Source organism: Pseudochaenichthys georgianus, chromosome 23 (assembly GCF_902827115.2).
Source record: "Pseudochaenichthys georgianus chromosome 23, fPseGeo1.2, whole genome shotgun sequence".
Taxonomy (NCBI): domain Eukaryota; kingdom Metazoa; phylum Chordata; class Actinopteri; order Perciformes; family Channichthyidae; genus Pseudochaenichthys; species Pseudochaenichthys georgianus.
The window spans coordinates 24,936,580-24,959,867 of NC_047525.1; the positions used below are offsets into that span (position 1 = coordinate 24,936,580).

The 23,288-nt window shown below is 40.1% G+C and overlaps 1 protein-coding gene across 4 annotated transcripts in view; it reads right to left on the reverse strand.

The window, feature by feature from the left end:
* slc26a5 (solute carrier family 26 member 5) overlaps nt 1–10,668 on the reverse strand; it is a 37,115-nt gene extending 26,447 nt beyond the window's left edge. The window contains exons 1-5 of one of the 4 annotated variants that reach the window (XM_034074746.2): nt 10,630–10,668; nt 10,511–10,543; nt 5,878–6,245; nt 4,364–4,503; nt 2,667–2,777 (exon numbers count right to left, since the gene is read on the reverse strand). In XM_034074746.2, the coding sequence (XP_033930637.1) occupies nt 2,667–2,777; nt 4,364–4,503; nt 5,878–6,014 (388 nt within the window). In that variant the 5' untranslated portion in view covers nt 6,015–6,245; nt 10,511–10,543; nt 10,630–10,668. Of the gene's footprint in view, nt 1–2,666; nt 2,778–4,363; nt 4,504–5,877; nt 6,246–6,904; nt 7,116–10,510 lie in introns of all 4 variants that reach the window. The other 3 variants (XM_071201821.1, XM_034074749.2, XM_034074745.2) reach the window with 3 other exon arrangements.
* Nucleotides 10,669–23,288: the final 12,620 nt, after the last annotated feature.

Below are 23,288 nucleotides of genomic sequence, written 5' to 3' on the forward strand. Positions count from 1 at the left end.
CACACACACACACACACACACACACACACACACACGCAGAAGTGAAAGTAGAAGTAAAATAAACTATTTCCCTTTTAGATGCAGTGAAGTAAGATAAGAGATAAAATAGGACTTAGTTACAGAAATAAAATAACCACGGCAGCATAATAATAAAACGGTACACTAGCAGCGCAGTAAAAACCTCGTTAAGTGAAAAGGTTACTCGCCCAGCTCTTGAGCAGCAGCCCAGTTATTCCCTCTCACTCTCTGCCAGGAGTCAAGAGGAGGATCACCAATTACTCTGACACTGGGCTAGTGTATTGAGCCATTTGTTCTTTTGGTAGCCTACGAAGGTCACGCCTGAAACTACGACGGCTTGAAGCCCTTTTCTTGGAAGTGTTTTGATTATAAATTCTTTAAAACATGCTCATATTTCAGTTCCTATTTTATGTTTTGTCCAGAGAGAGATTGTTCCTCTGTCATTGTGTAAGGGCTGGATAGAATATATAATGTTCTTGGTTTTCTTTCAATCTTAGCACCCGATATTCTGGCGAGGATAATCATGACTTGACATTTTCTTTTCATCCAATGACTTTTGTGTAACAAGTGAATAAGTGGATAGTATTATCAAATCCCAAAGCCTGCCATTTCTTGAACATTTTTTTTAACTTTTTTGTTCTTCCTGTGTGTCAGTCCTTACAATAAACCTCCGTTGGGTCGCTTAAAAAAAAATATCGCAATATCTGTCAGAAAAATCTCAATTAGATGATTTCCCACATCGTGCAGTGGATAGGTTAACGAGCTGTGCCTGCTGTGAGTGGCAGTTTAAGCTCCTTGATACACTGTGCAGGGCTCTGACTGTGGAGAGCAGCCCGAGAGTGTTAAGGACTATTTGTAAGAACACCGACTTGTTGATTAAAGTTCCATATTAATAGAAATTGCAGAAGAAAGTAAGCGGAGCCCCAAAAACAAAGATGGCAACTGCGTGACTACACACAGACTAAAAGACTGCTACTCAAGCTGTAGCTATAATAAAAGCACAGATAGCTCGTGGGGAAGTACGCCTATGTACATACTGTAGAGTTCGTTTGATTTGCATTGGAACATTATGCCAAATACCTGCGTCATGACTCTGGTCTTATCGGCCTCAGGAGGCTGTGGCAACTCCAGAGCAAACATCACTTTGTCTTCACATATTGCCCTTTAGCCACACTGAGGCCCATACTGGGAGCTGTACAGTATCACGGTGTGTGTGTGTGTGTGTGGTGTGTGTGTGTGTGTGTGTGTGTGTGTGTGTGTGTGTGTGTGTGTGTGTGTGTGTGTGTGTGTGTGTGTGTGTGTGTGTGTGTGTGGTCTAACATTACTATACTTGAAGGGACCTACATCTGTTTACATAGTCACGTGTGGGGACTCGCCTCCCTTATGGGGACAAATTGGAGGTCCCCATAAGGGGGATCATTAATTTTAGGGTGAAGACTTGGTAAGGTTAGGGTAAGTCTCTAGGAAATGCATGTAAGTCAATGTAATGTCCCCTGAAGTGATGTATACATGGTGTGTGTGTGTGTGTGTGTGCGTGCGTGCGTGCGTGTGTGTGTGTGTGTGAAAAGGTCATTCGTCCAGCACTTGACCAGCAGCCCAGTTATTTCCCCCGTGAGTCTCTCTCTATCTGCATGATACCACGTGTGTGTGTGTGTAACCACGGAGAGCTTCTTTGAGGCCACTCAACATAACGTCCTCACTTTGATGAAAATCAGCTTTTCAACCAATTAAGAGCTGCTGTCGTCTTTTCAGCCGGTAAATCGAGAGCTTGACAGACATAACAACTGGTGTGTGGTGTGTGTGTGTGTGTGTGTGTGTGTGTGTGTGTGTGTGTGTGTGTGTGTGTGTGTGTGTGTGTGTGTGTGTGTGTGTGTGTGTGTGCCCAGTTCTTTCCATCTCCCTCTCTGCTATAAATCAAAGGATCATCATGTGCACAGAAAAACGTCCCATCGGGCCAGACACCAACTTAAAGTTCAGATTCCACTATCCGGTTTAGTTTGTTGTTCATAAGGACTCGTAGCTCAGAGCTGACATTTGAGATCACTGGAAGCTCTTCCTCGGGGTGGGGAGGGGTGTCTGGTTTCACAAGCCTGTGTCCCAAGTCAGCTGAGGACACGTTGGTTAATGTTCTCCTTCTCAAACAACGCACGATATATTATTAAAAACTGAAAGAACATGCGGTCAGATATTTATGGGACAGTTGGTCAACTAAAGGTCTGATTGCTCCACATGTGGAAGTGGGGAACATTCTGCTGTTGTAAAAGAAGTTTCCGGAGAGTCTTTCCAAGCCAAGAGTTCAGTCCTGTGTTTATCTTCTCGAACAGGACCTTCAAGGTCACATAATTATTCATGTGACCTTGTTATTGTGGAAAAAAGACACTTAAAGGTGGGGTAGGTCATGCCTTCCATCTGGGCACTAACGTATCTCGTGCCCCTGTTGGAGGCGGGGCTCTGTGAGGAAGTGGCAGATTTTTTTCGGCTGCGTACTTTCAAATTCTAGCGCACTCGAGCTGCTTTCTCCATTCTTACCTTCCTTTAATGTATAAAGGAATCGTCAGGTGCTGCTTTGCCGTTTCTTGAATCGCCATATCGCCCCTAGGAGGAGATTTATGACCCGGAGCAAAGCTTCCTTCTGGTTTAATTCTCACCTACTGATATGTGTCTGGACGTGCCGAAGAAGGTGTAGAGAAGGACGGGGTAGAAAGAAGAGTACAGACCATACACTGGAGGCACAGCAGCCAGCATGGCGTAAGCTAACCCTGTGGAGAGGAAGGGGGGAGAGGAGAGAGAGGTTCAAATAAACGTTACAGTGCCAGAAGCCATACCGATTGCATCAGAGCTGCAGCGATATCAAAACAGAGACGGTGTGACGCTGAAAACAGAACCGCAGGAGCCGGCAGGTGGAGTTTCACACATTAGAAGCTCATGTCAGTCCAGATGAAACGAGCCGGGCTAACGTAGCTCGTGGCTAATGCGGAGAAATACTTAACATTTCTCGCTTTATCCGTCTGTTTTTTAAGATAACAAACGTACAGGGGTGACGCGTGCATTAGGGCGTAGCGCTACATGGATGCATCAAAGGTTATTCATAGGTAATAAGGAATAAGGAAATATCTATTATGAAACCATGACTGTGTCAGTACACCTCGCCCTTAATGACTCAAACAGTGCTTTAACATGAGTAACGTGGCACTTAGGAGTAGATTATTGAACATTAACATGTCAAGTTGTATAGATATCGTCTCATATCAATTGCAGGCCCTTGAATTTCATAAAATCAAGTCGTATCGGGGTGGACTTTGTGAAATCGGCATATATCCGTTTGTGAGGACGCCGCACAGCTGATCGTCTGACAGCAGCCAGATCAGTGCATGCGCTGCATCGTCCAATCAGTGAGCGGTACACAGTAAGGGGGCGGGGCGAGTGTCTGAGGATTTCACCGGTGGATGGTCTGGTGGTTCCTCGATTATCGATCCCCCGGCATCAATAAGGCCACTGGGACGGTACTCAAGATGCGCAGACAAATCAACTTCCGGTGAGACGGAGACGGAGCGAGGAAATGAGAAATAACCGAAGTGAGACGCAGCCAGAGATTGATTTAGAAAGTTGACTTTGATTCTCCTCATAAAGCGCTTCAAATCAAATGTATTGTCATTATTATTATTATCTGCAAAATATCAAATGGTTGTCCAAAGATTTGATGTTAAATTGTATCCTGATGAAACTCGTACCAATCACGTGCATCAGTCGGGAGACTTTCCTCACAGGGTGTGAAAATCTACTGGAGAGATTTAACGTTTTGAAGTGAGTTCATGTCTCAGGAGGACTTCAAAGAGCACTGACCTTGTGGATTTAAAACTCTCAGATATATACAGAGCCTGTCTCTGATTGGCTGAAACACCAAACAGATCATTGCAGCATTACCCATAATCCCCTCTGTTTCAGCCCTGTTTCCAAAGTGCTGATTCTCTGTCTGTTACTTTAGATGAAAATAAGCAGCCCCTCCCCACGCCCCTCTGAGAGACATGTGGTTACAAAGAACTCAATGGGGGGGTTACCCTGGTTGCTGGCTACACAAGACAACACATCGTTATGACATCACAAAGTGGCCAAAATCTGATCAGCTCATTTTCAGACAGGTTTTTATAGAAATGGATCAAAAAGAGAGAGAATCTTTGTTCCTGAAACTTTCAGAGTCTCTTTCCACGTTTCTTTATACACGGTGACGTATAAAAGACGTGAAAGTGGATTTTGCCTAATCGGTCCCCTTTAATGTTCTTCTATCGGCTCGATTTGATGTCTTGAAGTGAGTGCATGTCTCAGAAGGACTTCGGAGGGCACTGACCTTGAGGGAGTTGCACGACTCCGGTGCTGAGACCTGACACCACGTCTGAGAACAGGAACTCCTTCACAGGATACGACGGCAGCCAGGTGAGGATCGGCAGGAAGCTGAACACTGCTGCCTTCGCTCTCTTTGAAGAACACCTGAGGAAGAAGGGAAGGAGACTCACTCTTCAGTCATTTAAGGAAACAATAACGTCGACTGTTCCTGTGACTCAAACCATTTGCTCACCGACATAAGTTACGGGAGAAATGTTGAAGCATATTGTCGCCTGACTTACTTCTAGATCTGGGCAATAATAATGTTTCACTTTGACAGGAAGTGCTTTTTGAAGATGTTTCCTTCTCTGTGTTTTTCCCGTTTGTCGATATTGGAAATGAATACGAGAAGTCGAGTGCATGTTTTCAATACAGCCACCGTTCTTGATGTAAACGGCTGCTTTAATATATAGTCAAATGTTCAGTTTGGACTCGACCCGCTTTGTTCATTATTCCCACCCCTCGATTCCACCGGGTCCGTCGCGGCTGATGGATTCAATGTCGTAGAACAAAACGTGAAGCGTCTCTTCAATGCATCTCGACTACAGACCTGACTTCAGGATGTTTTCCTAAACCCTACGGACAGATTGCTTTTTGTGGCAGGAACCGGAAGTGGTCGAACGCTAACTTACTTCCGGGTTGTAGGACGCGTCACTGAGGCGCTCTATACTGCTTATTGGTCAGATAGCTTACAGACATTTACCTTCACAATCAACTTGACATAATTTATACTTTTATTGTTTATTTTCTACTGTTTTTTACTTCTAATTATGTGCAATGCCTTGTTTTACATGCTGCTGTAATTCCCAATTTAGGATTAATGAAGCTTATCTTGTTTTATATGACAAACGGCAGGGCGTTGAATTTAGACTAGGACTAGGGCTGAACGATTAATCGATTTTATATCGAATCGCAAAGCCTACGATTTTGTTGTTGTTGTGTTTTTGTTGTTGTTCTTCTTGTGTGTCAGTCGTCCACACCAACCAGAAGTGCTGTGCTCCACATGTACCAGCCATTGTTAACCAATCAGAAGTGGCCCATGATAGAAGGTGATTGATCCAATCAGCTGCCAAGTATTTTTGAAATGCTTTTCCAAACGGCTTCCAATGGAGCTTTAGATGCTTTGGTGAAACCCTCTGAGTCAGTTAGCAACGCTCCATCACGTGTTTCTATCACAGGGTGAGTCTGAAACTGAAGCTCGACTTTAAAGCAACCCAACGGAAGCTTCATGTAAGTTTAGTTCTTTCACTCGTAGCTCGGGCTGCGGGGTGCTAGAGACGGGAGCACGTTGAAGCGACCTTCCTAGCCGGAGATACGGCCGCATTTTACAATAAACCTCCGTATAGGGTCGCTTCAAAACAAATATCGCAAATCTCTGTCCGAAAAATCTCAATTAGATGATTTCCCCAAAGCGTGCGGCCCTGCAGAAGAGTCCTTTACAGATGAGGCTCTCTTGTATTGTCTTGATTAGAAACTGACCTGAAGTGCTTTGCCAGCCTCTGTCGGAGCGTCGTGGAGTTTTCTCTTCGTTTGAGAACGGTCGAACGTATGAACGCTTCATCGTAAACCGGACGCTCGACCCGGTACATCAGCGTGGATTCTGCTTCCTCCTCCATAGCAGAAGATGTAGTCTGTATTGAATAACAGAGTGTGTGTGTGTGTGTGTGTGTGTGTGTGTGTGTGTGTGTGTGTGTGTGTGTGTGTGTGTGTGTGTGTGTGTGTGTGTGTGTGTGTGTGTGTGTGTGTGTGTGTGTGTGTGTGTGTGTGTCCCCTGTCGATTATCTCTCACGCTTCATCTCCTTCAGCACCCGGTATATCTTCATTCCTTCAGTCTGCACTTCCTGTTTCTGCAGAGAAGGAAACACAAGCATGGTTCAACATGTTCAAACCCGTTCAAACGCTTCATGTACGATGTGAGGGTCTGAGGACAGAGGGTCTAAGGATAGAGGGTCTAAGGATAGAGGGTCTAAGGACAGAGGGTCTGAGGACAGAGGGTCTAAGGATAGAGGGTCTAAGGATAGAGGGTCTGAGGACAGAGGGTCTAAGGATAGAGGGTCTAAGGATAGAGGGTCTAAGGATAGAGGGTCTAAGGACAGAGGGTCTGAGGACAGAGGGTCTAAGGATAGAGGGTCTAAGGACAGAGGGTCTAAGGACAGAGGGTCTAAGGATAGAGGGTCTAAGGACAGAGGGTCTAAGGATAGAGGGTCTAAGGAGAGAGGGTCTAAGGATAGAGGGTCTAAGGATAGAGGGTCTAAGGACAGAGGGTCTGAGGACAGAGGGTCTAAGGACAGAGGGTCTAAGGATAGAGGGTCTAAGGACAGAGGGTCTAAGGACAGAGGGTGTCGTTTTTCTCATACTGATATTCTGAAATATATAAATAAAACTTGATTTGATTAATGTGTCAAACTCGAGGCCCGGGGGCCAAATCAGGGCCGTGGTGGATTTAATTTCGGCCCGCAGGATAATTTCTAATTCCTATTAGATCTGGCCCGCCGGTATATTGCACCTTCCCTCCATCCTGAGGGTCTCCTCCGCTCAGAGCCTGAGCCCAAACATTGATGACCTTGCACCCTGATGAGATGCCAAGTGTCTGAGCTAGCATCTCAGAGCAGCACGCTGACTTTCAATGGATGTGTCCTTCTGCACTTTCTCTCACGACAGCAGGGCATGTTTGGTTTCTCTTTGAGGGGAATAGTTTTGTTGAAGCTGTTGTCGGCCTGTGGGGAAATGTACTCATAAGAAGTGACTCTGGAGAAGCTGCAGATAGAGCCATGAGAAATGAATGCGACTGATTATTTAATGTTTAATGTTGTTTTTATAGGCACTAATTAAGCTTTGTTAGTTCCAAGTTTAATATGTGCAATAAGTTCATTTCAATACGTTCTGCAATAAACGTTGAACCAGTCCGGCCCTCGACTAGCACCCATTTTTTTATTTTGGCTCACTGTGTATTTGAGTTTGACCCCCCTGGCTTAAGGCAAGGCAAGGCAAGTTTATTTATATAGCACTTTTTAACACAAGGCAATTCAAAGTGCTTTTCAAAAAGGAAAGACATTAAGAAAATGGCATTTAAAATCAGTCATTAAAAAGAAAAGCTAATAAAATAAACATTAAAAGAAAAAGTACATGGATAAAAGTTACAGTGCAGTTTAAGATATGAATAGTTCAATTAAAAGCAGCGACAAAAAGAAAAGTCTTCAGCCTGGATTTAAAAGTAGTCAAAGTTGCAGCGGACCTGCAGGTTTTAAAGCCTTAGAGCTGCTTTCAGATTACTCCCCATGCTCGTCCTCCTGGGTCTCTTTATTTTATCGTATTTTATTGTGTCTGGTTGTATCTTGTATTATTATTCTACACTATGTTGTCTTTTTCATTATTTTCCTGTTGTTCTATTTATCTTTTAGCCCTGTCATGCATGTTGGTTAATCTGTAAAAACCCACATGTTTTGTGAAATTTGGCTAATATAAATAAACTTTGAAAGGCTTCTTTTTTTCTTATATATACTTGCCGCTAATGTTTTATATTTGTAACTCATGTAATGCCTGAAAAAAATGCTTCTGTGACAAAATAATTCCCCAATTTGGGATAAATAAAGTATCTATCTGTCTTAAGTCAAAGGCTCCTCCAACAATGCAACATAAATAAGAAATAAAACACATTTTAAAATCAATAAAACAGTGCAAGAATAAACTTGACCAATGTGCAAGTAATGCAGATGAAGTAAACTATACATATGCAAGATACAATACAATACAATAGAGCATGTTTGGACCTTATTTCGGAAAAATATGCATTGTAGTCAATGGAGAGAGAAAGATTATCTTTCGATCCCGTTCGAATTCTGCCACGAATTACACACATGATGTTTGTCAATTTAAAAGATAATTTTGCAAGTCAAAACAGAATTTCAGAACGAAGTGGAAAGTATTAAACGAGGTGAAAATCACTGCAAGTCTGGGCACGTTGAGAGCTGTGCACACACACAAGGGGAGTTAGTCGGTTCCGTGAGAGCCAGCATGCGGGACCGGGATTCTGGGATTTCTAGTCTTTCTAGTTTTATGACAAACTGTGACTTTTTTGACATGGAAATTATTTTTTAAGATTGACAAACATCATATGTGTAATTCGTGGCCCAATTCAAACGGGATCGAAAGATAATCTTTCTCCCTCCATTGACTTCAATACATACGTTTTCCGAAATAAGGTCCCATTGACCGGAAGTAGGTGGGCGGGACTTCGCCTCTCTATATACATGTAAGGTAAACGAGAACAAAATGTACAATTATATAATGTTTATCGTAGTAAAAAATCAATTGTAAGGTGATGCAAACAGCCTGTGTGCAACGTCTAAAGTATTTTCCATATTTGAGATTTTTTTTTTTTTTAAATGAATGTCTCCTATTTTCGCCGTGCTGTCACGTGAGCTGTAGAGTTACGTCCAAAAGGCAACACGGAGCCTTTATTTGGCAACGGCAAGCATAGCAAATATTTGATTACGGGGATAGCCTGAAGAAATATTAACCTTACTGGCAATCCACCGGTGAGGTTCAAATGCAGACAGAAGCAGCTGGTGTCAAACTTTAACAGAAAGTACATCACTAAAGTGTCTGTGTCTGACTTTAAGGTCAATTAGCATCAATGGGTGATGCCAACAACTCAATAACGCTTTTTGCAATGAATGAATTAAATTACCATAATAGGTGTTTAAATTGATGGTAAAAGTTGTTTGTGTGGCAAAAAGTACATTAAATGTGATAGAACTAAAATGCTGTTAACAGTGATGGAAAGTAAGCAAGTACATTTACTCAGCTATTGCACTTTTTTGGACAAATGTGTGCTTACTTGTATATCCATTTTTAGCTACTTATACTTCCACTCTGCTACTTTCAGAGGCAAATATCATGTGTTTTACTCCACTACATTTATTTTACATTCACACCTTGTGTATAGAGAAACAAATATGCTGATCTACTTTGTAGAAGTACTCCGGTCTTGTACTTGAGTAAAAGTAGGAGTACTTAGATCTTGTACTTGAGTAAAAGTAGAAGTACTCAGACCTTGTACTTGAGTAAAAGTAGAAGTACTCAGGTCTTGTGCTTGAGTAAAAGTAGAAGTACTCAGGTCTTGTGCTTGAGTAAAAGTAGAAGTACTCAGATCTTGTACTTGAGTAAAAGTAGAAGTACTCAGGTTTTGTGCTTGAGTAAAAGTAGAAGTACTCAGGTCTTGTACTTGAGTAAAAGTAGAAGTACTCAGATCTTGTTCTTGAGTAAAAGTAGAAGTACTCAGATCTTGTACTTGAGTCAAAGTAGAAGTACTCAGATCTTGTACTTGAGTAAAAGTAGAAGTACTCAGATCTTGTGCTTGAGTAAAAGTAGAAGTACTCAGATCTTGTGCTTGAGTAAAAGTAGAAGTACTCAGATCTTGTTCTTGAGTAAAAGTAGAAGTACTCAGATCTTGTACTTGAGTAAAAGTAGAAGTACCAGACTGTAGGAATACTCTGTTACAGTAAAAGTCCTGCTTTCAAAATGTTACTCGAGTTAAAGCACAAAAGTGTTGGTAACTAAACATTAAAGTACCACAAGTACTAATTTTCCAGTATGGTCTGTATCAGAAATATTACATATTTGTATTATAATTATTATTAATGCATTCATGTCAATGTTGCACTTGGTAAAGGTGAGGATTATTAGTTGATTTATAGTAGCTACTAGTAACTAAATGTGTTAGATGTAGTGGAGTAAAAAGTAAACAATGTGCTTCCAAAATGTAGCAGAGTCAAAGTATAAAGCAGTATAATGTGAACATACTCAAGTGAAGTACAAGTGCCTAATTAAATGTACTTAGCTACATTTCACCACTGATTCAGACACACTTAACAAAGTATATGTTGGTGTTAACTATGATAATTTAATATTGATTTTGTGAATCTCTGACGCACTGTTGAGCAACTGCACGTTTCCTTTACCTAACTAACGCGATATAAATACAGGAACACCAGTAACTGAACACATTTGAAATGAGAGGGGGAAAGCAGGGAAGATACAAAAACGACAATGTGTCCTCCTTTTCCCCCCACAGCATTAAGCTAACAGGAAGATGCTAGTAAGGACTCACCTCCGTACTCCAGCTCCTTAAGGGATGCTGACTCTGAAGGATAATAAAAGCAAGGTTATAAACGGACCTCTTTGGTTGAAGTGCACCGAAGATGTCCTTCGATAACAGTAGCAACCAACCTGTTCAGATACACAGATGGTCTTTACATCGAGAAGATGGATTACTCTGAGAGAAATTCGTTTCCACTTTCCGGTCTGCACTAAGATAGACGTTGATTCCCGCGCATGCGCTCTCGTCTTCCTCCACTCAGTCTTGTTTTGCTTCTCACGTGAGCTTCAGAGCAACTTCAACTTATTTATGTATTCATTCATACCATGATTCATACAAATAAAACAGTACGGAAAAGGATGAGGGCCACGTGAGAGTGTTATGGGGATGTGACTCAAAGTAAAAAAAAAAAAAAATGAATTCTGCGCAAAAAAAGTCAGATATCTTTTTTTGTCTTTATTTTTTTCAGAAATAAAAAAATACACAAAATCACGTTTTTTCCTGAATTTTGCCTTTTTTCTCAGAATTTTGCCTTTTTTGTGTCCTATGTGATCTTCCCGAGATAACTACATAACTAGCCCTGGCGGAGTCTTAATACTTGGTCCTCCAAATTCCTATCAGAGTGAGAGCTCTTCACCGCACGAGGATGAAAGCGTCACCGACAGCGTGATGACGTAGGTGTAGTAGTCACGGGGCTCCCTCCTGTCCGGTGAATGTGGATTTTTCACATGCTCCAAATTAAACAACTTTGCTGAATCCCCACCCGATGATACTCTGACTAACTGCACACAGTTTGAAAAAAAAACTCTGTAAATACAGTCTATGCAGAAAAACAAAGAGGCCATTTTAAAATATAAGCAAACAGAAGGATCAACAATGTGTGTTTTAAAGGTCACCTATTATGCAAAATGCACTTTTTCCTATCTCTTATACAAAAACATGTGTCCCCTGTGTAAAGAGACTCTTAACGTTTCAGGAAAAAAGATTCTCTCTCTTTTTGTCCTGATTTGTCTGAAAATGACCTGATCAGATTATGGCCACTTTATGATGTCATGACGATTTTTTATCTTGTGTAACCATTAGCCAATCAGCAACCAAGGTAGACCTACTTGTGTATTTCTGTAAATGTGTAAAATATAGAGACGGTATGATAGGCTGCCATTAGGGGGCAACAACAGTCAGACTTGAGGAGAGACTGTTGGGTTTAATCAAAGTGTGTTTCAACCGTGGTAATACGAGATATATACTGTATATATAAGGCAGTACAAGATCACTGTATTCATGTATAATAGAAAAAGTAAGTTTTAAAGTGTTCACCTCTGCATTAAATTCATAGTGTTCATATCTAATGTTAATTCTGTATATACTTTAGCTCTATCGATCATATTTATACTCATACTTATTACACTGCATTTTGCTGCTCCTCTTGCACGTCCGGTTAGAGGCTAACTACACATTGTTTACCTAGTACTTGTACTCTTTAATCTAAATTCAAAATGATCAATTATAATAATGAAATGTCATGGCAGCTTTTAGATCTTCAGCATACTGAAATCATCGCAGACCCAACATGGCCTGTTTGTGTCTAATAATAATAAGCATCGTAAAAACATAGAGAAGTTTGAGAAAAGTAATTATATAAAAAGTTATTGTTATTTTGCTATTCTACCATCGGTTACCAGCAGCAACAATATTGGCATATTTTCAGCGTTCTCTTATTGTGTTTACCTCTGTTTTACCGCACTAGTTGGCAGGCACACAATGGACATTTTGAAGTATTATGAGTGTCTGGAAAGTCCCAAACAATGTCCGGGTAAATTAGATCTGAACACGTGATGAAGAAGTCGCTAAAATCTGATTTATAAATATTTTACAGTGTTGTTTTTGTTCTGCGGGCCAGTATAAAACAGGCTTCTTATCAGGAAGTGTTTTCCCTGCGTCTTTTGGCCCTCAGCCTGATGACCACTTCCTGTTACCTCCTGATGGAAGCTGTTAACACAAAGCAGGTAAACAAATTACAACCACAGCAATGTCCAGAAACAGAAATCTGCATAGAGAGTCTGTAGAAAGAAGAAGATGTTGGAACTTTTTAATGCTATTTTATTTCTATTTCAGAAATATTTTGGACAGTTTATTTCTTGTGTCTTAATTTCTCTCATTGCCTTGTTTTGTATGCTGCTGCAACACAAACATTTGGGATCAATAAAGTACTTTACTACTGTCTATCTATCTATCCATCCAGTGGCGTAACAAGGTTGTGATTGGCCCCGGTGCAAATATTGTTCAATCAATCCGTGTGTATGTATGTCCGCTCACACACGCACGGACATACATTCTCTCGTGTCCTTTCTCTTTTGTGCTTTGGTTTGCTGTACATTATAAATGCAAGCTATTACATTTTTTATAATGCCGAACTTGCTGCTGCTAGCTACAGTACAGTACAGGTTGATTCGTCACGCAAAGTATCACATGACATGAAAGGGAGCAAGGTCATTGGACAGACGAATTACAAATTAATTTAGGTTGCTAGGTTACTTTGAAGACTGCGTGAACCGGTCAATGCCATTGGGGCCCCATGCATGGGTTGCACCGGCTGCACCGTCGATAGTTACGCCACTCTAAGTGTTTTGGTTTCCATTTTTAGCTTGGGAAGTATCGACCAATCACCATTGAGCGGGTTATATTTGAATGCAGGTAAACAGAGTCCAAACAATAAAAATGTTGGTCACCCTAGGCCTTGAATTTAGCTTTTTTTTGCTTAAAATGTGTAGTAAACTGGCTACTTCTGTTCGTAAAGACCTCGTTTCTCGACTCCTTCTCCTTTCTGACGCCTCAGGTTTCTAAAACAGACTGTAAACAATGAGCCGCTCGTAGAGGAGGAAGCCTTGGCCCGGATATCTGCTGGCCAAAAATAATGACCATTGCCCCCAGAGGCTTATTGTCGTCAGATCAGTTCAGAGTGCTGCTATTTACTCACTGTGTCCAATCTTAAGGCAACATGTGTCTTTAATATGTTGTAATTTTCTCCATGTTTCTGCTTATATCCCAGACATGTCAGTATGGCGGCCAAAAATGAAAGCACTTGTCCTCAGTTTCATACTTTTTAACTAATTGAATTGACGTCCCTTAAGTAATACAGCAGTTGTTGTCTAACATCATGCCAGAGATAATCAGGGTCAATGACTTCACTAACTGAGTTAATTAAACTGCTATTAAAAAAATGAACTGTATAACAACCTCTGTACAGAAACATGGTGTCAGCAATAAAGGGAGGCAACTCTTCACCTAAAGACAACAAGGTGTGGACTAACTCTTCTTTGGTCTTTCAGCATCACTGCAAACGGGTGGACGGGGCGGGGGGGGAGAGACACTATGCACGTGCTCGTGAACTGTCAACGGGGGGGAGGGTACACTGTGGACCTCTGTCGCCTGTCAGCGCAATTTACATGATGCCGTTAAAAAAATATAATAATAACGGGCGGTGCCGGCCGTCAGCGAACCGAGCCGGCCTCTGTGTGCGACTTGGTCACTCAATTTGTGGGACGCGGGACAAATGATAAAAATGCTGTGTGTGCAGTCTCGGACAAAGCAGGACACCTGGTCAGCCTACACACACACACACACACACACACACACACACACACACACACACACACACACACACACACACACACACACACACACACACACACACACACACACACACACACACACACACACACACACACACACACACACACACACACACGGTGCTGACCCCTTATTAATTACGTTTTCTGTAATTGTTTGCATGTTCAGAAGTGTGTGTTCAACTGACTAAAAGACATTTAGAGCTTCGTGAATTGTGAATTTTGAGCTAAATTCTGGGGGACATTAAGTGTGGAGTTAAAGTTTGTGGACAGATGTATTAAAGAGGAAATAATCTCACAAAACAAAGGAGTCCAATGGAGGCCTTTGCAGACTATTTACATGCACAAAAACTTTAATGATATACTGTAATCCAACATTTTTGGACTGTCATTTGAAAAATATTGGTATCGTTGTATGCTGAAAACTATCCTAACTTCCAACAAATGTTCAAAGCTATTCCTAAATGTTATATTTGTTCTTAACTGTTATTATGATTTTTGTAAGGCCCCTTGTTGGTCGTCTCTCCTGGGCAGGGACGTGCACAGACATTTGGAGGGGCTATTGCTCTAAACTAGAAAAAGGGCCGCCCCCCCGACCCCCGACCCCCTGAAAACGTAAGAACTTTTTAGAAAAAAAATGAAAACCAGGGGAAATATTGTTTGCGGTCCATATCTCATTAGCATATCTAATGTTAGTGACTATTAAAGATAAAATGCGGACAATTCTGTTTTAATGTAGTTTGACCATTGTAACTGCTGTGCCTTAGATAAAATCACTAATTGATTAAACCTGTTCAATACGCATTATTCTTATTCTTATCATTCATTATGAGCGCAGTCACGGTAAGGTATCTAATTACTTATGTGTTTAGTATTCCATAAGTTAATAACAGAGATGGTCAAACTAAAGTGGTAGAAATCCTATGAAGCGGGACGGTGAAGTGTTCTCCTGTGAGAGAGGGCGATCAAGAAAAGAGAGAGAGGGAGTTTACGGAGCAGATGAAAAGACACAGAAAGACAGAAACACAATAACAAGTATATTTAGGTGGTTTTTTTGTAAATAGCCGACGGTGTCAAGAGGAAGTAAAGTCCCTTTGTCCCCTATACTCTAACTGCCATGAGAAAACTCAAAATCAATGTAAGCATATTTAAAAACGGGGACATTTCCGAGGACAGATTGACCCGAGGATTGGCCACCAAAGCCAGGCAGGCACATGATCACCATAGCCATGAGGCCGGACCGGACTCGGAGGGCTTTCCTTTGCTGTCAGATTGTAAACAAAGTCACGTGACTGGGGGCAGATGACAGCGCTGACAAGGTGTGTTTTATCGCAGCGAGACTCAACAATACTAATTGTGGGCTTATCATGTGTATTCGGCCACAACAGAAAAAAAAAGACTTTCGCTCTCTCCAGAGGGTCAGGTCAGCCAAAAGGTTCAAAAGGGCCGTTGCCCGGGCAACATTAGCCCGTACCTGTGCACACCCCTGCTCCTGGGTGTAAATCTTTAAAAGGTCCAGGCCTCCATATTGTTACACTAACGATAGAACAATGACTTTGTCCTCAAGCATGATTGCCACAGAGAAAATAGGCATCTTTCACGAAGAACACTTTAGACAACACATAAATACTCTGGTGGATTTTGGAGTTTATTTATTAATTAATTGCCGCAGATTTGAGTACGAGAGGAGGAAAAACATCACAACAACTATTATGAAAACACTCCAGATCTGACCCTGGATGACCTTAATCGATAAGTGACATTTTAATTGGTTAAACTTTCTATGTTTCAGGGCATTATTCTTTCCTATACTGGGACATTTCAGATTGTTTCTCCACATCTTGAAGTCCAACAATCAGCGGTAGATCTTCATTATCAGCCTGTTGTTAATAATCTTTGATCACATCTGTTATCACAACCTCCCAGCCGTGGTTACAGATATTTATCACCTGTGATGAGTTCAAAGTCTCCGCCATAAAAAACAGCTGTCATGTGTCGAGCCTCACCTCTTATAGTGTAAAAAAACGATTTAATAGTGATATTTCACATTTCTTTTTAACACCTGTCTGTATTTCTAAGTGAAATCTGGCTTGTTGTGTCCTGGATCATTATTGTTTCTCTCATCTGTCTTATCAAAATTGTCCCGTATCAGTGAGTGAACCTGAAGAGATAAGAGGGCACGACGGTGTGATAAATGTTGTTAATTCTCTGTTTTACAGCATCAAAGAATGTGTTTCCAAATTAACTTTATGTTAGCTCTAAGCAAACTACAATGTGGCTTCTGTACAGAACCGTCATTAGGACTTTTTTACAGCCGATATGTGACATTGATTGATATGTCAAATTGAATTAAGTGGTGGATGAGTTCAGTTAATCGGCTTCAGTTTCAGGTTCTCGGTGTGCATAAATAGAAATCTAGACAGAAAAAGTCCCCAGTAAACATACTTTATATGTATTGACAAAGTTATGACGCTAAGACTTTACACTGCAAGAAGTTAAGCTACGGAGAAATAACGTTTGGTTACTAAATCTACTTAGAAAAGTATTTAAAACTACTTTGAATTGTCAATTTACCTTTGATACCAAAATATAATGTCAAAAAATAATCGTTTGACTGAAAAAAAGTGGCTTTACTCGTCAGTTTCATAACATATGTCTTTCTTCTAGCCCCTTTTTTTGATGGTATGAACAAAACACTAGTCACTTTTTTTCTTGAATTAAAGAGGTTTGAATACAGTAGAGAATTAATGGTAAAAAAATATATAAATAGTCATTCCTTTCCCATTTTCACGAGTTATCTACACAAAAAAAGTCAGCTTGAATCACGAATCAGTTTTATGTAATGTGGGGGTCATGACGCTCCTAGCAGAGACTTTAAAGTGTTGCAACTTCACTCAGATTACTTCAAACCTCTATCTTCTTCAGTATCACCACTTCCTGTTCACGCAGCGGTCCAGGACACTCTGTGAGGTGAAGTTGTTGGTGTTCTCTGCTTTTCTTTTTGTCTGTATCTGTAGCAAGAGTATTCTCCCCCGGCTGATAACACGTAGATAATGCACGTAGGGAGGAGGAGGATCATATTTGATGATACAAATTCTGACAAATACATAAATATGACGATGGCCAGCAAACTTCTGAGAATAGGTCATTAATGAACATGATAAGAACAGGGTTGGGGCTTTGTTTGTAATTGGACAATACCTTTAAGGGTGAGGGGATATAGATAATTGAACTTGCTCAGAGATAATTGCCTTGACACAGGGTTCAAAACAAGTGTGTAATACGGAGAACAAACCTCAGACTTCCTGTGTTCATTGGTGGAGACGAGCTGTGATAATATTTTGTAGTTCTCTACTTTATTTATTCTCTTTGGGGATTAAAGATTGTGCTGCTGATTTGACTGAAAGCATATTTTCTTAACTTACAGGTGAGTTTTATTTCACACTCTTAACACGGTGTACCTTTATTAATATGATTAAAACACATTTTTAGTAAAAAGAAAGACATGACAGTAATGCAACGTCACTTTTTAACACCTAATACATTGTGATAATGGAGACATTGAAACTTATCTAAGAGAAAATGTGTATTTAAGTCCTATTTTACACGTTGGGTAGTGTTGCGCTTAAGAAATAAGTCCTACAACAACACTGTATTCGGACAAAGGAAATACAAACGTATCACCTGCTGAAATCTTGTTTTTCTCCAGCTATTTTCACCCAAAAAAAAGCTTTCATAGAACAATTAAAAACAAGATTTGGATCAATTGAGTTATTTTGTCCCTTCTGGGCCTCCGTAGAATACTCCCACATTACCTAAAACTTTATTTATTGTGATAATTGTGAAAAATAAGAGGAAACATGTTAACTCTGTTGAATGTATTTACGGTAACACTTTATATTAAGGTACATAAATTCACCATCAACTAGTTGTTAGTTAACATGCATATTAGCAGTATATTGGCTCTTTATAAGTCATTATAAAATGGACAAGTCAAATCAAGCAATCTGATTGGTTCTTAGCCGTGATATAATGAGCGTATATGTAGTTACTTTTCACAACAAGTCGGTATCCCTCCGCGTCTGAGAAAAGCTGCAACCGTTAGAACTGTTACGTCCGTTACGAAACTAACTAACATGTAAGGGATAATGTGCAGCAAGGTTGTTAAGGACACTCACATCTGCAGAAAGAAGTCCGGTCGATTTAACTGTATACAGTTTGGCTGAAAAGCAAACTGGGACAAGAAAACAGCGGAGAAGTAACGGGGCAGGAACCGTCCTTTTTACGCAGCGGTCCAGACACAGACATCAAACGGCAAAACATATTCAGTGTGCAGTTACTTTGGCAGTAGGGCAGGGATATCGAGATAATTTCCACGGTTTGAAATAATGAATTGTGCTACTTTTAAAGCAAGCAGCGATGTTTTCAAATCTGTAATCAAAGAGGTCCGCGAAAACGCTATCGAAGCGGTTCGTACCGCTTCGCGTCGGGCCGAACCACGCCCCTTAGCTGCGATATAATGACCATATACCACGGCCTGAAGTGAGCTATTGCTTAATTATAAAACACTTATTAATGCCTTATTCTACATGACCATATTCTACAACTAGACCATTAGTTAAGAGTTAATAACCCTCTAATGAGTGCTTATATATTGTACGTAAGGAAGTTGTTGTACATGAGAGGGTCTTAATATGCTCAAAGTGTTAATTGTGTCAAAATAACTCAAAATGTGGTATTTCTAACTCACCAATAAGCTAGTAGTTTGGCTCTAATATGCATGTTAATGAACAACTGTGATGGTGAATATGTGTACCTTAATCTAAAGTGTAACCCTTTTTTATTATCATAGGGAATAAAACTCATGCGCGGTGGAAAGTTTCTGACCTTGGTGTAATCAGATCATTGTTCCAGTAATTATCACATATCAATCATTAGACTATCCATATTAATACCTGAGCATGGTGTGATACCGTTGGATTACTCTGGTTTATTACTATTACTATTTATTACTGGTTTTATGACTCACACAAAATCACACCCTCTCGTTCATACAGTCTCTTTCAGTGTGTCTGGTGCTTCCTTGATTTACCTTGACAGATCGATCAGTTTGAGGTCAGAGTGGATGTTTTTAAGGCGGGTTTTGGGGATAATGTGGAAAATCTAAGGCATATAAAACACAACAACATGTCAACAAAGTCATAAACCAGGCTCAACAGTGCAGTTTGTATTGTTCACAGAGAGGGAATTGGGAAGACAGGAAATAACTATATCAATAATGCGTTAAAGTTACAGATTTGGGCAATTTTCTGGATTTTTTCTTCACTTAAAAACTGAAACGTTGACTTTAATGTTTTATGTCAACAAACTGTGTGAGTTGAAAGCAATCATATTAAAGGTCACCTATCATGCTATTTTTAGGCAACAGCACAGCTCTCAGATATATAACAATATATAAAAAACATGTCTATGAAGTGTTTTGCACAAAATACCAAACAGATCATCCATTCTAGCCATGCCTCATATCCCTCTATTTCACTTCCTGTTTCAAAAGTGTTGATTTGGGGATAAAGCTTTAAAGAGGAGGGGTCTGAGCTCATGCGGGACCCGGCAGCTACCGTCTAAACTAAATGCTGCCGTGATGAAACGCCATATCATGGATTATCAAGGCTCTGAAACAGTCTGGAGCTCAAAGGCTTTCTCTCTCTCCGGTTACACCACAAGCTGAGTTCCTTTTTACTTCCTGCTTCTTCACACACATGCTCTCCAGTGCAGGTTAGCTCTGAGTGTTAGCGATGCTAATGTGAACACCGACCATATTACGTCCAAAACAGTCGGGCATTGTTTCTGATAGCAACGTTTCTGATTGGGCCGTGGGTCCACATTTCAGATGTTACGTCATATCGGACGCAAATCTGTATCAGCTCCGTTGTTCCCCGTTTTTAGAGATTTGGGTACGGAGGAAAAGAGAGGGGGTTTTATTTTCTGACGCGTGAGTTTCCCGACACACCGGGGACACATGTATAAAAGACATCAAAAAGTGCATTTAGCATGATAGGTCCCCTTTAAATTTAAATAAGGTTCAACATAATTGCTTTCGACTAACCTAATACAGTTAGCTGACATAATACATTTAATTCAACATATCAGTTTTGTCAGTGCAGTAAAATTGCTTACAACCTACTTTTATGTTTTGGACAATGCACATTTGTTTTTCTATACAAATCTGAGAGAATATGGAAAATGTTTAGCATCAAAAACGAACAACAACCTCAACAGCAAGTCATATTGATCCATAAGCATGAATTTCAATTCACTGTCACAAACCAGACTCGGGAAAACTTGGGAAAAACATAGTTAGTTATTTGTTAAAGTAGCCGATCTGCGCGTACAATTTTGAATCAGTAGACTATAGTGTATTTTTTGTTTTGCTAAGAGCCTACACTACTGTTTTATATATTAACGTTGCATATTGTACAATTAACATTCATAACAAATTCAATATTATTGAGGCAGCTATTTCTCAGAAAGTTCTTTATTCAAAATAAAATCTCAAAAAGTGGCGAGGGCCTAAAGTGACAGCTAAGTTATTGATCTTATCACACCCTGGATAAATGAATCTTGGAATACAACTCGTGCATTCACAAAAACAAATTCCTGCAGCAGACTATTTTTACCCATTGAAGTGCACTGCGGCAGCCGACCTTCAGGAGTGTTTCCCATCCTGAAAAGCTACTTGATTTCCACTTCATAACAATGTCCTGCCCTGTCCTGTCCCGTCTGTCCCGGCCACATCCTCCCTATCCTGCCCATCGGTACAATATCTTCCGAATGCTCTTTGGGGGCGGAAAAGTCTCAGCTGAAAGTCGCAGCTTCCAGATATCAGTACGAACAATGGTCCAAAGGATAAGCCAGGATTTATCAACAGGAGCTTCATAATTGCTGTTAATAATTACAGTCGTGATAAGAGGCGGCATTTATTGATGGAATAGCCGTCTGAGGTGTCATTTGAACTCCACGAGCAAGAGGAGGAAGAAGAGACTGATTTGAGACAGATTAGGACATTGTCAGGTAGGATATATTATTATACTTATTCGGATAAGGAAATGTTGCTTTTTGAAGGCATTTGGGTGTGAAGTCTTTTCCCTTGTTCATGTGATGTTTTGTTTCTTTCCGTTAACGGTCAAGTGGGAACGAAGTATTCTTTTGTAAGTTTCTCTTATTTTCCTACGATGCTGTTACGATTGGTTTTGAATAAGAACATATGAAGGACAGACCATCTATTTCTATTTATTTATTATATATATATAAGATTATTTTCTTCTCCGTGCTCCTTTTCGGGTATGGTGTGTTTATAGAGACATGTTTTGTACTTGTTATACATTAAGTTGTGCATACTTGATCAGGAACAAATAAAAATGAAATGAAATATCACAGGGTCTTTATAAGTAGACAGATTCCAGGGATGCTGCTCCCATCGATTTGGGGAAAAGTTCAGTGGTAAAAAACCTCTGAGGTGTTCCTGTTTCTACATCTCAAAAAGAGCCTGACACCAGAGGTGGGAAGTAGTGGAGTACACATACTGTACTTAAGTACATTTTTCAGTACTTTACTCCTCTACTTATTTTTCTGACGACTTTTTACTTTGACTTCTTACATGTTGAACACAAATACCTGTACTTTCTACTTCTTACATGTTGAACTCAAATACCTGTACTTTCTACTTCTTACATGTTGAACTCAAATACCTGTACTTTCTACTTCTTACATGTTGAACTCAAATACCTGTACTTTCTACTTCTTACATGTTGAACTCAAATACCTGTACTTTCTACTTCTTACATGTTGAACACAAATACCTGTACTTTCTACTTCTCTCATGTTGAACTCAAATACCTGTACTTTCTACTTCTCACATGTTGAACTCAAATACCTGTACTTTCTACTTCTCTCATGTTGAACTCAAATACCTGTACTTTCTACTTCTCACATGTTGAACTCAAATACCTGTACTTTCTACTTCTTACATGTTGAACTCAAATACCTGTACTTTCTACTTCTTACATGTTGAACTCAAATACCTGTACTTTCTACTTCTTACATGTTGAACTCAAATACCTGTACTTTCTACTTCTTACATGTTGAACTCAAATACCTGTACTTTCTACTTCTTACATGTTGAACTCAAATACCTGTACTTTCTACTTCTTACATGTTGAACTCAAATACCTGTACTTTCTACTTCTTACATGTTGAACTCAAATACCTGTACTTTCTACTTCTTACATGTTGAACTCAAATACCTGTACTTTCTACTTCTTACATGTTGAACTCAAATACCTGTACTTTCTACTTCTTACATGTTGAACTCAAATACCTGTACTTTCTACTTCTCTCATGTTGAACTCAAATACCTGTACTTTCTACTTCTTACATGTTGAACTCAAATACCTGTACTTTCTACTTCTTACATGTTGAACTCAAATACCTGTACTTTCTACTTCTCTCATTCTCCAAACAGCTGGTTCCTTTAGTCTGAATGTGTGTTTGGTGCGTGATCATTATTCTTTAGAGTCAGTGCGTGCCTATTGGTTGGAACACGATCCGTGTATCCATCACTTCCTGGTCTTCTCTAAAGAAGAGGGACCAATGGAAACGTTGTCATGTTGCCGTTGTTCAGCATGGAAACATTCATTAGCTAACAATGACATTATTGTTCTATTGATATAAAGGGAGGTCAGGTACTCTTTAAAGCAGCTGCTAGCTATGGGTACTTTTTACTGAAGTACATTTCAAAGCCTCTTTACTTTTACTTGAGTAAAGAAGTTTAGTCAGTACTTCTACTTTCACCAGAGTATTTTTAAACACGATTATCTGTGCTTCTACTTGAGTAAAGGATGTGTGCTTCGGGTGACGACCGATCCGATCATCAGACACAACACCGGGAACGGACCTGCAGAGGGGGGGAGTACAAATACTTTGTTACTGTACTTAAGTACATGTTTCTGGTATCAGTACTTTACTCCACTACTTATTTTTCTGACGACTTTTTACTTTGACTTCTTCATTTTGAACACAAATACCTGTACTTTCGACAACGTTGTCATGTTGCCGTTGTTCAGCATGGAAACATTCATTAGCTAACAATGACATTATTGTTC